Here is a 16,227-nt window from a genome sequence, read left to right as displayed (position 1 = left end):
TGTGTTGTTGTTGGAGACAGACATGTTCACTTGCTGCATTCCGTGAAAGAAGGGTTCTTAATGAGCTTTTAAAAGGTCTTCAAGTGTCAGGAGCAAATGTTTGACCAAGGTGGTTTTCTGGCAGTGCCTGAGGAGTGTCATTAACAGGGCTAAAAATATACCAGACCCAAAACCACATGAGGAATTGTGGACTATGTCCCCAGAGCTGGGAGATGTACACGGAAATGTCATACCTAAAATAGTTACTGCATATTGCAGAATAGATCAACATTACTGGGCAGAAGTGTGTTGCTGCCTTGGCGGCCATTTTGCTGCAGCCCATTCACTAGGAACCAGTGACCTACCTATGCCATGGGGCACGTCGTGAGGACTCAAGTCGGACCAGGGGACGTGGTTGCAGGCCACATCCACAGTTCACGTAAACATGTGGTAGGGAAACTTTACATGTAAAGGCCAAGTCATGTGAATTAGCCATGAGATAATACGATGTACATATATATTGTTAATGCACCTTTTACATTACATCAGTGGTTCTCAAACTCGGTCCTCGGGACCCCACACAGTTCACATTTTCCAGGTCACCCAGCAGGTGCACAGGTGTATTCATTACTCACTGGCACATTTTAAAAGATCCACAGGTGGAGATAATTATTTCACTTGTGATTTTGTGAGGAGACCTGGAAAACATGCACTGTTTGGGGTCCTGAGGACAGAGTTTGAGAACCTGTGCATTACATCATTCAGCTACTAGTGACATTATTCATAAATCTGTGGAAGTTTCATGAACTGATGCAAACGCGTTTGAAGTGGGATATTTCTGCTCATGGAAAGCATTTCTTTATTTTAACGAACACAACATATTCTTGGGAAAATAATTTAACCATACAGTCAGACGCTTGCAGATAGTTACATAAGAAAATGTCTTTGATATTGTTAAGTAAGGCAGATACATAGAATATTAACTCCTGTCACCAGCTAGTACTATATATATAGCTTGGGAGTAATTTGTGCTGGATGCGTATTGGATCTTTGTAAAAAAATTAAAAAAAATTGGTTATTTAGACCCTTCACATAACAAAATGACCATTTGTACTGAACCAACTAAAAACTATTAGAAGATGAATACAGCAAAAAGCAAATTAACTACTCAATGTAGAGTGACTGGCTTCCTCGTTACCCCATCCCTTAGATTACCCAGCCAATCACATAACACATTCTGCAGAGAGAATGATTATACCTAGAAAGGCGTATCGGCACAAGCAATGCTAGCTTTGCCGGTTGCCATGGTAACGTTGAAATCTTTCCTTCAGCCTCAGATTGGAACTTTATCATTCTAAAGCATGTTTTTCCTTAAAGCGCCATTCCTTCAAAACAAAGGCCCCAGGCGCCGATCTTCCTGTATTCTACCAACCAAAACTCCCTACAGAGTGTTTTGCATTTGGCCATTTCATACTTTGTAGAATAATCTGTATGCGCTATGGTGGCGTTCGCTTCCAGCAGCATTTAAACTGGGAGGATTTTTGTTTATACATTTGGAAAAGAAATGTGCATCCACATTAAAGCACAACTCAAGCAATTGGATAGGTTTTAAAGGAATACCACAGTTAAAAGGGAACACACAATTTTTGTTTCCTATACCGCAATTAGTAATAAGAAGACTTGCAAATTTCTGCTACTAGAGTTTTTTGGAGACTTTTTGGTAGCTTAAAAGTACAGTTCATTTGTGTGTGTAATATTTACTTAGATGTAGATTTCATCTGCCATGCATCGATTCAGTCTGTAAAGACAGCATACATACCAATAGCTCAAATTAGCTCCACGGAAAGGGGAGGGAGCATCAAAAAGTGCATATGGCTCCATGGAATGTGAGTGTGACCGGGCAGATCAGGAAGGAGTTAAGCTTATTGGCAGCATGGTTTTAGCAGTCTGGGGTAATCGGTACGGGAGAAAATTTAGCGTTCTTCACATCGTGTTCCTGGCCCCAGGAACTGCTGTTCATTATTTTATTTTTTTATTAAGTACAGATCATGAATATAAATCAGGACTCATGAATATTTAGGCAGATGCCGCCTCTGTGACATCACAAGAATCCAGCTAAAAGGACGTCACAGGATTCTAGCTAACGGATAGGCTGCATTACTGGTTCAACCCACTAAGCGAGTGCCTTCACTATACTAGATGGACAGGACCAATTTAGCCCTTAGAACTAACTGTCAAGAAGTTCAACATTTTACACTTTGTTTTCAACCATAAGAGGGAGCAGATAAAAGAAACGCCAAATTTAGCAATTAACATTATATAATAATTTAAAGTAAATTGACTTAAATAAGAGAACATCTTCAAAATACAGGTGTCTATCCATAGCATAAAAATCACAGTCAACATTCAGTATAGCAATAGACTAGTGATATCGCAGATTCCCAGTAAATTGCCTAAAATTTGGGGACCCATAAGCTATCTGGACCCAAAATGGTAGCATGTGGCTCTGTGGACCAATAAGAAAAAAATATTTATACCGGGCTGCAGGATCGCATTTCCAGAGAGTGAGCGCACAGGGGTGGGGGGCTCTATAAGTACCTGCTCTGTGGTCTGAACTCCCCTCTTGGTGCTACTGCCTATATGTAAATATGTATTTGCTCTATGGGGAATGGGATTGAAATGGCCGCTGGTTCAAATCCCGACAGCGGCATGTAAGTAACCTAAACCTCCCCTCTCCCACCCCCCCTAACCCTTCCTTAGGGGTGCCTAACACTAACTTCCCCCTCAAGTGTCTAACCTATCCCCCCCCCCCCCTTCCCGCACCTTCAACCTAACCCTCCCGGGAGGGTGCCTAACCTAACCTCCCCCCGGTGGCGCCTAACCCTAACCTCCCTTCCACTAGCCTAACCCTAAGTCCCCCCCCCGGGGTGCCCTAAATCTGACCCTCCCAACCCCAGCGGCTAAGAGAACGGGTGCCCCGGACTTACCTCATTCGGGCCAGCGTCGTCCTGGATTCCAGCGTCAGGATTATGATAGGCGTCGGTATCTCGACGCCTATCGTGAATCCCTAGCCGGCATTCTGCCATCGGCCGCCGGTCACATCACTACATATCGTTTTATTGAATTGGTAATTTAACGATACAGAAGATAAGAAAAAAATCTCCACATCCTGATTATGACACCAGACATAGCTGAGTGAGTATCAGGCAACATCTAAAAAGAAAATTAAGTGAGAATGCGGGTCAGCCTGTGGACGGACCTCCCATAAATCCATGGCGCTGACTCTACACAAAAGGCACAATGTAGAGGAAAAAGCAGACAGTCATTAATTGGAAGTCCTGACCCACCAGGTACATTACTCAGCACTGCTTATTACTAACAGCTTTGCTTCCTGGATTACGGCTTCCCTTTCATTTGATGTATACATCTGTTTCCCAGAATAGCGGGAGGCACATTTCCGCCAAATATCCCTCCCGGTATTTAGTTCCCCTTTTTGAAGTTTAAAGTGCAGACTTGGAGCAGTGTTATTGATGTCACCTGCACTTTTCCCAACAGCTACTGAGGTGTCGTGACTGGAGCACAGCAGCAGCACTAATACATATTCTAACTCCACCATATGTTACAATAACCAATGGATAGATCAGGGGTGCGTAATCCGTGGTCTGACACCCCGAAGGGGAAAACTATTTTTTTTTTCAAGTCTATTGGGCACTGCCTATTTTAAAGGACCCAAACCAGACTATCACTGATATTTGGGAACCTAGAACAATACACAGGGGGTCGCATTTTTTGGCTTGGAAGGCTAAGCTTGTTGTATGGGGAGAATAAACATCAATTTCAGAACTAGTGCAGCAGGAGTGCGAGATTTCTTCAGCCTGTGAGAGGTGCACAGACTGCAAATCTCCCCACCATGAAATGTGACCTTCGGCTTTTTATGCAAATGGAAGAAGCGTAGTCTGGGAACTAACGTGACTCAGGTTCATTCCCAAAAACTGCCTTATCCTGGGTTCCTGGACTTTAGCAAATCGCTGCTCTAAGCCATTGCTCATCACCAAAGAGCAGACCCTTTTGACCTTGCATCCCCCTCACATGCACATAACAGCACGCCACATCATTGACCTCACTATACCCCAGACGCTGCAGGTGTATTTATATTGCTGGTGATATTTTGTTTTATTAGGAGACTTCAAAATGCTGCAGTTTATTCATTTGTTCCTCATACACATATTGATTTTATTAAGGCAGACGACGTCTTCAGCAGCCACGGAACGTAGTCTTGTGCCGCGTAGAACACACCGATTAGAAAACCGGTCGGTACAATTCAAGATGCTGGGACACCTATTATGCTGGATGCTATATTTGTACAGTGCTCCCTATTTAGAACATCCCTTTCAAAGTACAACAATTGCTCGCCACCAGGTATATTCGCTATGCAAGATATAGAAAAAATACTTTAATTCCATAACGTCTTATAACGCCACAAGTTTCGGGCCTGTGTCTTGACCTGGCAGTATAAAGAGCCAGCGCGTCATTAGCAATAACAAAACATATACTAAACTGCAGTAATGGGTTAATGGGACTTATGGCAGCAGCAGAGCCCACTGACCTGAAAGAGGAAAGCATCTCCCAGAGAGTTACTCAGACAGAACACAAAGTCCTTCTTCGGATGCTCCGGCACCGCCTGCACGATGCTGTTCTCCACCCACACGGCGTGCTTCGGTATACTGTTGTTGTCGATCCCAGATCGTCCATCGCTCTCGTAAAAAAACAGGGTGCACCCTGCAAGTAATGGGAGAGAATCACTCGGACTGAGGACACTTGGAAGCAGAAGGGACCACATGGTGCTCTCACCTGTGTGTACAACACAAACGTTGGCACTAGAGGGCATGTACATGTGAGACGCTGCAGATATGCAGTTATTAGACTAGTATATTAACTGAAGGGAATTGGTATGAAATGGTTCGATTCCCGTCAGCGGCAGCCCGACAGGAGCAGAGTGCGACGCAGCGGAAGCCCGACAGCGCTGGAAATCCCGATCGTGGATAGGTAAGTATCCACTAACCTAACCCCCCTAACCCTAACCCCCCTTAGGGGTGCCTAACCCTAACTTCCCGCCCAAGTGCCTAACCCTAATCACCCCCTTCCCCGCTACCTAAACCTAAGTCCCCCGGGGGGGTGCCTAACCCTAAGTCCCCCCCCGGGGGTGCCTAACCCTAACCCTCCCTCCCCCCAGCTCAACCCTAACCCTCCCGGGGGGGTGCCTAACCCTAAGTCCCCCCCAGGAGCCCTAAACCTAACCCTCCCCCCTGGGGCTGTCGGTTCGCGGTGCCCGTCATCACTACGATCGTGATGTCGGTCTCCCGCGGCGTCGGGGAAATGCGGGCGTCTACATCTAGACGCCCGGCATTTCTCCCATGCCGGGATAAGACAGTCGGGAAGCCGGCTGCCGGTATTTAGGCAGTCGGCTTCCCGATTGCCTCCCAACTGAAGGCAGCAAATAGGGGACAAGTTTGTTACTGACTGTATTAACTTATTTCCACATGGATACTGTCCAGAAAGTTAACGTTATGGCCAGCAGTAGATCTTCATCGGGGGATGGGGCTGCCTGTTCGCTACATGACTAGACTGTAGGTTGAGAGAACGCCACAAACGGTAACGTGAAGGTTCTACACAACATTTTGGTCCAACTGCGTCCCCCAATCTCTTCTGCTGAGCTAGAGAAAAAAAAAAACTCAACGTGACTTTGTTCTAATTAAGCAAAGCTTCCCAGGAGCTGAGCCAAGCTGCAGGCAGAAGACAAACATGTCTCTTCCCGAAGGGATCATCCGTCTTGTGCTGCCGAGTACATAGAGAACGCTGGAACCCCCTCACTAAGTGGGGAGAGAACAGTCAGTACGGCGGCAGCAAGTTATCATCTCAGTCCCAGGGGTGTGTACCACTAATAAATCCATAATTAGTTATTGCATATAAACATTAGTTTGTATTACTATTCCATTTCCTATGATTTACATCTTAATATAATAATGCTATGAAGATGGGGCAGGCTTCCCTAAGCTGCATGGTGCATTTCAGTGCAGGGGGCCAAAACCGGTCATGTGACTGCACCCCTATTGCAAGGTGCAATTACAAAGTACTTGCTTTATTTGTGCCTAATTTGAGCCAATAGAAAAGTAATTAGGAGGTACAGTATCACTGGTGTTTGCTAGTGTGGTTTGGAAGATGATCAGACTAATCTGATAATCAGACATATAATCTAAGTGCATTTATCATCCAAGTAAGTCTATTAATATACATAATAATTCTATTCTATAGGACAATTACTGTAAATTGTTGTCATTTTGGGGTGTCCCTGCAATCTGCACCATCAGGCCAAAAACCTAATACCACAGGTGTGTAGCCATCTGGGTTCCCTACATCTAAAAGTATTCTTATGAAAAGCAAAGTTCCTGATAGCAAAGCAAACACCCAACTTGGGGCCGTATTCAATTAGGTGCAAAAAGCCGTTTTCTGCGAAAAAGTATCGCGAGTGACGTCATTTCGCAATGCGAAAAGTTTCCTCCGTATTCAATTCCGGAGACACTTCGTCGGTGCGGAAACTCAATGCAATGGAACCGGCGAAAAAGTTTCGACTATGAATAGGTGTCTAAAAAACAGTGGAGAATTGGGGTGCAAACCTCAGAAAACCCCCCTGCACCATTGGGACAGTTCCCCAAAGGTAAACTGCATCAAAAAAAAGATTAAAAAATACTTTAGATCACCCCAAAAAAGTACTTTCATTGTGGGGGAGAAAAAGTCCAAAGTTGGGGGACAAACTTAAAAACTAGAAAAATAGACTCCAGGGGGGCCCCCAAGTATGCCCCAGGTGTATTTAAGTTTGCAGACGGCTGGTGGATTTTTTTAAAACTTCACTTTAGCAACTTTAAAATATGCTAGCACCCATTTTCATGTACCCCAAATTTGCTGGGATTACTTATTTTCACCACTTCTGCAAAGTCACTAATTAGCAGCTATTGAGATCATTTAAGTACCCCAAATACCTTCAGCAGGCCTACTCGGGAGTATATATAGTGATCCCCCATGTCAGTGCATCTTGGGGGGGGGGGGGGGGTCTCAGGCTGATTTCCCCAGCATTTTTCGCATGTTACAGTTTCGCCGGGTCCCGTTTTTCGCTGATTTATAATTGAATACGGGGATAAGCGATACTATTGCGCATGGAAAACCAGTGATGTCGGCGAAAAGTACGGCATGCGAAAAGTACGTGTGTAATTGAATATGTCCCTAGGTGGATAAAATAATTAGCTGATAACAGAGAGCAATAGATTTTACCTACATAGCTAGAATGCTTACACAACTTTAAACCGGCCTATAAACAAATCTATGGCTTGTAATCAAAGAAACCTTTTAAACGTCTAATATTTTGCCTTCCCACAAACAGAACCCCTCCTGCTGTCTCCTCAGCCACGATGAACACTGCAGGTTATGGTGCATGGGCAATACTTCAAACAGTTTACAGAAATGGGCAACAACTACAGCAACAGGACAGCTCAGACAATCTCTAATAAGCAGCAGTCAACCTCCCAAATTAGTTCCAGGCTGACAGATGGGAGGTGGTTGTTTCTCATGTATGAGCCCAGCCCTCACTCAGAAGAGCCGGGGAGAGGAAGATGCTCTGATCTGTGACAGAATGAAAACCAGAGGAGCAACCAGGTCAGAATATCGGGCCGCTCCCATGTGAAACCTTAAACCATGACGTAATCCAGCACATTGCAGAGGCACAGAGGCCAAGACGTCCAATGTAACAAGAAAGTTACAGCTAATATGCATTTCTTTCATATAAAAGACTCGAGATTGCACGGATTCAGTTTATATGAGACACTCGTACATATTTGAGCGAATGACTCTGAATCTGTATACAAAGGGCTACGATGAAGCTGGCGACGCTTTTTTTTCACACCAATTTCCGTGGTGCTTCATCTGCGACTTTGTACATATTGAAAGCTAATTCCCGTGTGGTTAAAGTCGCAGCCCGGCGTCTCTAGTACAGACTGAGTGGCGACACGCTGCGTCTATGGTGCGAAAAACATGGAAATTTAAAGAAAGAGTCGCTGTGCTACACCGCTCGGCTCACTCGCACCCCATGGCGTATTGAGGGTCGGCAGATGAGGACACATCTGTACTCCTTATATTAGCTCAATATATGGAACATAAACCAAACACTACATTGTAAGTTGTAGTGCAGAGCTTTAAAGGTTAACTGTCAATTATTACTTTAAGCTATTTCATTAAACGCCTACATCTTTCTGGTAGGTCTCCTCTAATGCTATGAGCACTGCAGGGAGAGGAAACCGATACAATATGGAGCATAGTGGTTTAAAGAGAATTAATCATCTGCTGACACTTCTCTAAACCACTGACCCTGTGAGGTTCTGCTAAAGCCGGGCATCTTTTTTTCACAGAAATAGCGTCTAAGGGGCGTATTCAATCAGAGGCAAAATCGTCCATTTTCACCGTTGCTTGCGAATCAGCTGTCCGCTTGGACGATATATCGGTCGCGATCAGCCAATTTGCGTCCTATTTCTCCAACGACGGCGAAAAACGTCAGTTTTTCGCCTAAAAAATTGGAGAAAACTTTTCTAGGGCAGGCGAAAAATTTAGCAAAATCCCTATTTTTGGGTAAAAATGTGGGGATTTCTTACAGAACCCTTTGGACAGCCCCCCTAATGATACTTTAGCACAAAAAAAAATCATAAGGTGCGTACTTTGTCAAAAAACGCCCGCTGAAATTGTGGTCAAATTTTTTATTTTTTTTCCACCATGAAAAATGCGTTTAACATATCGGGTATACTGGCATTTAGGCGGGCCATAAGGATGCGCCAAGTGTTTTAAACATCACACGTGGCTGGCGCAGGTGGTTTTTTAAAACAGCTATAAAAAACCTGCGCCAGCCACGTGCGATGTTTAAAACACTTGGCGCATCTTTATGTCCATCCAAACTACAAGCCCCAATACATTAAATGCATTTTTCACAAAAAAAAAAAATTTTGACCGAAATTTCAGCGGTCGTTTTTCGCCAAAGTACGCAATTTAAAAAAATAAAAAATTGCTAAAGTATCATTAGGGGAGCTGTCCAAAGGGTTCTGTAAGAAATCCCCCAATTTTTACACAAAAATAGGGATTTTGCACATTTTCCCCCTTTTTTGATAAGATAATATTGCCGAAAAATTGGCGATATTCTCGCGGGTGCGACTATATCGCCGCTAATTGAATACGGCCCTAAGTCTCAATGCGATGCTTCTTGGAGGCACCATCAGACGGTGATAATTAATATGATATGTGACACTTGTATATCTGTGTGCGACTGAGTCCCTGAAACTCTTATGAAGTTCTACAATGTAGCAGCCGCAGCTTTTTTCATTCCAAGTTCCGTTGTGTTTCATACACAGACTCAGGTGCACGCAGATATACAAGTGTCACATATCAAATTAATCAGCACAGTCTGCTGGTGCGCCCTAGTCAATGCGACTTAGATGCATTTTCAGCTAAAAAAGACGCCCGACACTAGAAGAGTAACACGGAACTTGGCTCCCTCATTCCAGGTAAGTCGAGCTGCATGACGTATTGCAGCTAAATGTTCGAGGACACATCTGTAGGTCAAAGAAGTCAAAGTTTTTGGTAGCTTATTCTGGTGTTTTTTTATCCAAGTATTTATCCTGAAACGCTGCCCTGCTCTATGCATTGTATGCAACTTTATCTAGGCAGTATCCAGGAAAAAAAACAAACATACAGGACAGTGCAGGAGAATATAAATACAGGGCTAACAAGCACAGTAAGAAGCCATAACGATAAAGCAATGTGTTTACTAAAACTTGCAGAACAACAAGTACAAGTAAATAAATCAAAGTCATCTGAAGGCAGACAACACTGCTAGGTTGTGTTAGAAGTAGCAAATCATAATGTGCAAATTTGTGTAGGGGCCAGTTCCTAATTCTGCCCATTATAGCAGCGAACACATATTCTATGGCAACGTACCTTTTAAAGAGACCCAGTAATGCTTCCACTTCCTACGGGTAGCAGACTCCACTTTCTTGTTCTTCTTGTGCACCAAAAAGTTCTTGACGGCCAGCGCCCCGGCTTTGCGCACAGTTCCTTGGGCCGCCGTCAGCAGAATGTCGGACTGGCCTGGGGAGCTCAGAGTGCCGCTGCTTTGTTCGTCGCTCAGCGCTGAACTGGCCTCCTCTAAGTTTTCCCTGTTGGCGCTGCTCATTTCCAGCTCTCGCCGGAAGTTCTCGTACACTCCTTGGCGGAGGGCATCCCCTGAGCTGCTCCCGCTGTCGCTCCCAATGAAAGCGCGGCTCGCGGTGGGCGAGTAGCTGGACGTGGTGGCATTGGAGCGCCTGGACGTGAAGTCTGTGTCAATGGTTGCCGCCTCAATGCCGCTGTCTGTAAACTCACTTCCTTCGCCACCGGTGTTGACATCCTACAAAACAAGCAAAATCAATAATAATAATAGTAATAATAAGAATAATAGTAATTATATTAAAAAACAGACATTAAAAGTTCCAAAGTATCACCTGTTCAAAATACAAATGCCGATAGACACTTTTGTATTGAGTACCAAAGGGTAGTCAAGCACAACAGATAAGAGACAAACATATACAGGCCATAGACAGACAGTCCGACATCTGTGTTGAGTTTGTATGTTCTTCCTGCACCTTAAACTAGATATAGTAATATCATTGCACATGTAATTTAGAGAGTAGTTTTTTCCCAGTTTTAAAAAGTAAATAATTATTCACAGTAATGGTTTCAAATTTTATAAGTTGATCCAATATCAAAAGGCATCTTTTTAGGTCAGCAGATAAAACAAAAATATGGCAGCTCCCACTATGCATTTAATTATTACTAAATGCAGCTGTGGGACACGGAGTTTAAGAATCTTAATGCCCGCAGCGGCTTCTATAACTGAACTACAATATACAAGGCATGAACCAAATAATATCTTATTACACAAACATGCAGCCATAAAGCGTCCTTCAGCCTAGGAATAAAACGATATAGAGCCTAATCTATTTACGGGCGCGCTAAGCACACAATCCAAGTTACGGTGAATATAGTAATTAGAAAGTGGAACATTTACACTCCTCTCCGCACATTCCTGCCTTTATCTCTAAGGTGGGACATAATGACAGGCACGGAGATACACTATCAGCATCCTGCTACAATATATTCCCAAACTTATACAGTAATTAGCACTTTATTCAATAACAAAATATAGAAGTTCACAAATGACACAAAAAAGTACAATAAATAAGACACCGGAAACAAACTAGTAATTGGAAACACCCTAGTACACAGTCCTATTGGGATATTTAACAGATGGTTGCTCAAAAATGTACAACGGAATATTTTAGTGATACAGGTTGAGTCTCCCATATACAAATATTCCGAAATATGGAATATTCCAAAATACAGAATATTTTTTGCATGACTGAGAAAGTGAAACCTTTGCTTTGTGATGGTTCAATGTACACAAACTTTGTTTAAAGCACAAAATTATTAAAATACAGTATAAAATAACCTTCAGGCTGTGTATAAGGTGTATATGAAACAAATGAATTTCATGTATGTACACAAACTTTTTTTGATGCACAAAATTATAAAAAATATTGTATAAAATGACCTGCAGGCTGTGTGTATAAGGTGTATATAAAACATAAATGCATTCTGTGCTTAGATTTGGGTCCCATTCCCAAGATATTTCATTATGGTATGCAAATATTCCAAAATACGGAATATTCCGATATCCAAAATACCCCTGGTCCCAAGCAATTTGGATATGGGAGACCCAACCTGTATTACCAAAATCCAAAAAATGTTTTCCCCAAAATCACAAAAGGGAGACCTCCGGCTGTGCGGGGCTCTTGCGGTGACAATGTGGAGTCATCCAAAGACCAAACACATAAATAGTTATTATCAATACCAGAATCTGCCAATTTTGTAACATAGCGTATTGGAAACGTTGACATGTATACTAGTGATTGGGACAAACAACCGCCTTATCCTGTCTAGGTCACATTGTATTTTAGGTTCACTGTCCCTTAGTGTAGTGTTAGATGGGATGCTGACGTCTAACAACAAAAGCAGCTTTTAGTCTCCGCATGCCAGAACACATCATAAAATATATATATTGCCGGGATGTCACGTGTGCGCCCAGAATACTGTAGCAGCCATTCACAAAGCACTTCTACAGGAAGCCGGAATCCACATAGGTTATAATGGGCAGGGAAACTGAGATTATACAGTTTACACGCCCGCCCTATGGACCGAAACAATATTCATGAGAATGCGGCAAATAAATAACATTAGTACTAAAACATATCACTGAGTTATAAATGTTTTAAGTCTCATATTTCGGTGAGGTTTGCAGTATCTAGTGAACTGAGGGGCTGAACATTGGGTTCAGGTGACGGGTACACTTTAAAGCTAGATAACTAGATATAATAAATACATTGCTTTGTAGGTCACACAGACAGCGGTGCTATATATAAATACCATAACCAATGGACATGATGAAAAGTTCTGGTACATATTGTGTTTCACGGCTCTTCCCTCATAGCAGAGTAGCTGGGTAGACAATAAACGATATATCGTTTGTACAATCGATGAATGCTACATGTGTACACCCGATACATCTATGAGCGCCATGTGTTTTTTTCCTAACCCCCCCGATATATCGCCACGGCCGTGCTGCACAGCAGATGTGATATATTGCACCGGGTATATAGATGTGGTATTTAAGAATGGTTCCTTTGAAGTAGATTTTACCACAAATAAACAATATAATTGCTGCAGCAATGTAAATATTATACAGGTCACATATGCTCAGAAATGTAATATGTACAGATCAATTGGCCCTATATCACTGTATGTGCTACCAAATCAAACTTCATGGCCAATTACAAGATCTTTATTGCTGGCATTGGTAAATACAGACAGGAGATGACTGCTCCCAGCATATGCCGATCGGTCCATGCGGCCCAAGTTTTGAGCAAATGTCCGGCTGCTTGAGTCCAGCACAGAGTGGCTCCTTCTCATACAATACAGCCAATAAGGAGTACGGCTATAATTAACTTTATACCGTATCATGCGTAGCCGGCTCTATTTCAATAATACGATTTACTAATATATTGGGCTGAATGCACAAGGAGAAAAAAAATCTAGGGATTATTCAGAAGGGAATCCAGATACAGAACGTCTCACAAAGGCAAAAGGGCAGGATGAACTGGAAACATCAAAAAAGGATTATGTATAGTAGGAGACCAGAATAGACACTGTGGCCGTTTGGTGAAGTGACGAATAGGAATAAGGAATTAAATATCTTTGATGTATTATTACAGCACTGACACTGGACTATAAGCTCACATTTATCCTTAGGTCACAGCCAGGCACAGACGGACATTTGGGTTTATAAATCACTGTCAATATGGCTGTGTTGTCTGAGGCTTATAAAGAATATGCTAAAGAACTTCTATGTAATAACAAGGAACTGCCAGCAAAATGTGGACAACGTTAATGCAGACCACACAAGATTTCAGGGGGCCGACACACAACTTGTAGTGTAAAGAAGACGTCGCCCAATTGTTTTTCGAATGCAAAAAGTTAATTGCTTAAATCATTGACGCAACACTACCACCTTTTTCAAGGCAAATGAAGACTGATGGACCATGTAATGAATACTTATGACCCATGGCTTTATATACTATTCCTATACTCTGGGGTGTCGGGCCATCATTGCCCTGGTGTTCAGAGTCCAAGGACGCAGAGCTCAGTGTGTTTGTATGCTTGTATACCCAATCAGGGAAACTGAAGAGGTGATCAAACTGTTCGTACAAGGAGCCTTTGTATAAACAGCAATGCACAATGTTTATAGCAGCTATTTACCCGGAGAACAGGGCAAACAAGACTTGCTCAGTGTCAGTAGTAGATGCCACTGGTATGTGAACCAAACACAAGAGACGAATTCTTAGGAGGTGATTCAATCTGCCACTACGTAACCTCACGGGTAAGGTTTCCACATGATGTGTAGGAAATGATAATAGGCCTGTGAGCAGTAATGAGTTATGTTATGTTATTATTACTGTAATTGCCATTGTGTGTTCATAAAAAAAAAGTGCACTACGGAACCTCACGGTCAACAGAATCAGTCTGGTTTAGTAATGTGAGAGAGAGAGAGAGGTCATGTAACCCAGAGCAACCATTTATATTAGCATTGGTAAGTATAAGTAGTACCAGTTAAAATAATTAAATCGATTTAGCAGTGGAACCAATACTCATTAAGATGTTCTCTGCAAACCGGACCTACCAAAAAGACCAATAATTATATGATCAATGTTGATGGTTATCCCCAATCATTTCGGCAATTTTGGCAGCGCACACTCGGCAACTTCTGCCAGTTTCCAGGTACTGTACCGGGTGGTCATCAACTCACTACAGGAAGCATTCTAAGGGCTAAGTATCAGCATGTATGCCCCTACGCTGGTGCCAGCCGTTACATGGGAAACGCAACACTTCAAAATATTGCGCAAAAGAAAATACAGCTGAACTATGCAGTGCTTCTCATTACATCACCGATTCCTCGGATATTTATTGCTTTTGTTAATAATATTTAGCTGTAACAATGTTATCCAGGTCATTACTAAAAAAAAAGAGAGAGAGAAAATCAAGACGCAAAATATAAGTCATGGAAGCTTCATAAGGATTTCAGTTACAATAAATGGCAAAGTTACAATACGTATAGTATTACATTTTAAGCTTTCTTAAATGACCACTAAAGCTAAAACACAAGTAGCCTTATATAAACAGCGACAACACATACGGTTATATAGTTCCCATCCCTTCACATAATCCGAGAAGTCAGATATTGTACTTACGTTTGCCATGCGGCTTACTGCAAGCTACTGTTCTCTGATTTCAGCCATTTCCTAGCTAAAGGCGTTGGACCGTGCTATACTTCCATAAGTTTGCAGACCCGAAGGCTAAAGTGCATATGAAAAGCCCTTCCTCCATTAAAGCTTCATCTTTAATACACTGAGTTGGGATAAGCTCCGGGAACGTTGACATACTATGTATGAATGTCATTAGTGGCTCTTTTATATGAGGTTACTCGTACTTTATGTTTAATGGTGTTTTAGTGCGTTGCCGTCCTACCAATCGTCTCTCAACCGCTGTACACATTCCACGGATATTTGGGTCCACGCTCATTGATGCTTCCAGCGGGAACACACTACGAACCCTATCTGTGTCTCAGAGCCGAACGTTCCTTTACTCCATGACAAAACATGATTTTCTGTAAATTCCTCCTACATTTCAGGGCAATTCGGCATCGTGCGAGCGGCTACTTGTAACGCTGGATGCCGTCAGTTAAAGCCATTAGCATGCAAATCTCTCTGGTCATTAGAGCCTCATCCCTTTGTTACTCGAAAGCTTATGCATCACATAGGGAGTATCTTAAACACAGCTAGTAATAGTCTTAATAGATTAACATAAGAAGTGAGAGGATTGAAGACCATAAAGAATGGGGCTCTGAGTGATTGCTTCTCATTTCCATACCATGAAGTGCGTGCGGGAGGAAACACCGACGTCTCCAATATTTGATTGAAAACGCTCTTTAAAAAAAAAAAAAAAAGAAGGGAAGAATATTGCACTGGTGCGAAATATAGAAAATATATTAGTGAATGTAAACGTGCAAATAAATAGTGAAAATCCTGACTGCTCACTGTTTATTCTGCCCTGCAGACTGAGCTTTTAGACTAATTAACATCTGAAATTTGCTGTGAAAGGCAAGGTGGAGAAGCCAGCACATCCATTCTCACTGCTGCAGATAAGACTTCACTATTAGAGCTCGCTCGCTTTCAGTAGAAAGGAGTGAAATCATCTCACGTTAAATGTGAAAAAAAACATAAATAAAAGGAACACTGCATCTATTCAGTATAAAAGTACAATAGTAGAATCTATCGTTCATAATGCATTTCTCTGCTGGAGGAATATGATCACTTGTGCGCAGTCCTGGTTTCCATGGGTTTATAACGCTCCATTTGTTCCAGTTCACGCCCCGGCCTCTCCTGGGAGTCTTTGTTACTTCCCAATACACACTTTGTAGCCCTGGAATAGATTGCTGTTACAGCTGCTGCATATTGTTTTACAGCTTAAGTGTTTATGTAACCAGCTATTTAAGTTTAGACAAGCTGC

The 16,227-nt window shown here is 42.5% G+C and overlaps 1 protein-coding gene across 6 annotated transcripts in view; it reads right to left on the bottom strand.

Moving 5' to 3' along the window:
* Positions 1-16,227, bottom strand: part of TIAM1 (TIAM Rac1 associated GEF 1) — a 317,485-nt gene that overhangs the window by 86,278 nt on the left and 214,980 nt on the right. For all 6 annotated transcript variants that reach the window (XM_088481651.1, XM_088481650.1, XM_088481655.1 and 3 more), the window contains 2 exons: positions 10,009-10,456; positions 4,586-4,758 (listed from right to left, as the gene is read on the bottom strand). In XM_088481651.1, the coding sequence (XP_088337777.1) occupies positions 4,586-4,758; positions 10,009-10,456 (621 nt within the window). The remainder of the gene's footprint in view (positions 1-4,585; positions 4,759-10,008; positions 10,457-16,227) is intronic.

This window comes from Taudactylus pleione, unplaced genomic scaffold, assembly GCF_031769625.1.
Source record: "Taudactylus pleione unplaced genomic scaffold, aTauple2 ptg000276l, whole genome shotgun sequence".
Taxonomy (NCBI): Eukaryota; Metazoa; Chordata; class Amphibia; order Anura; family Myobatrachidae; genus Taudactylus; species Taudactylus pleione.
Note: the sequence above shows the minus strand (reverse complement) of the source record. Positions and strands in the feature narration are given on the sequence as shown.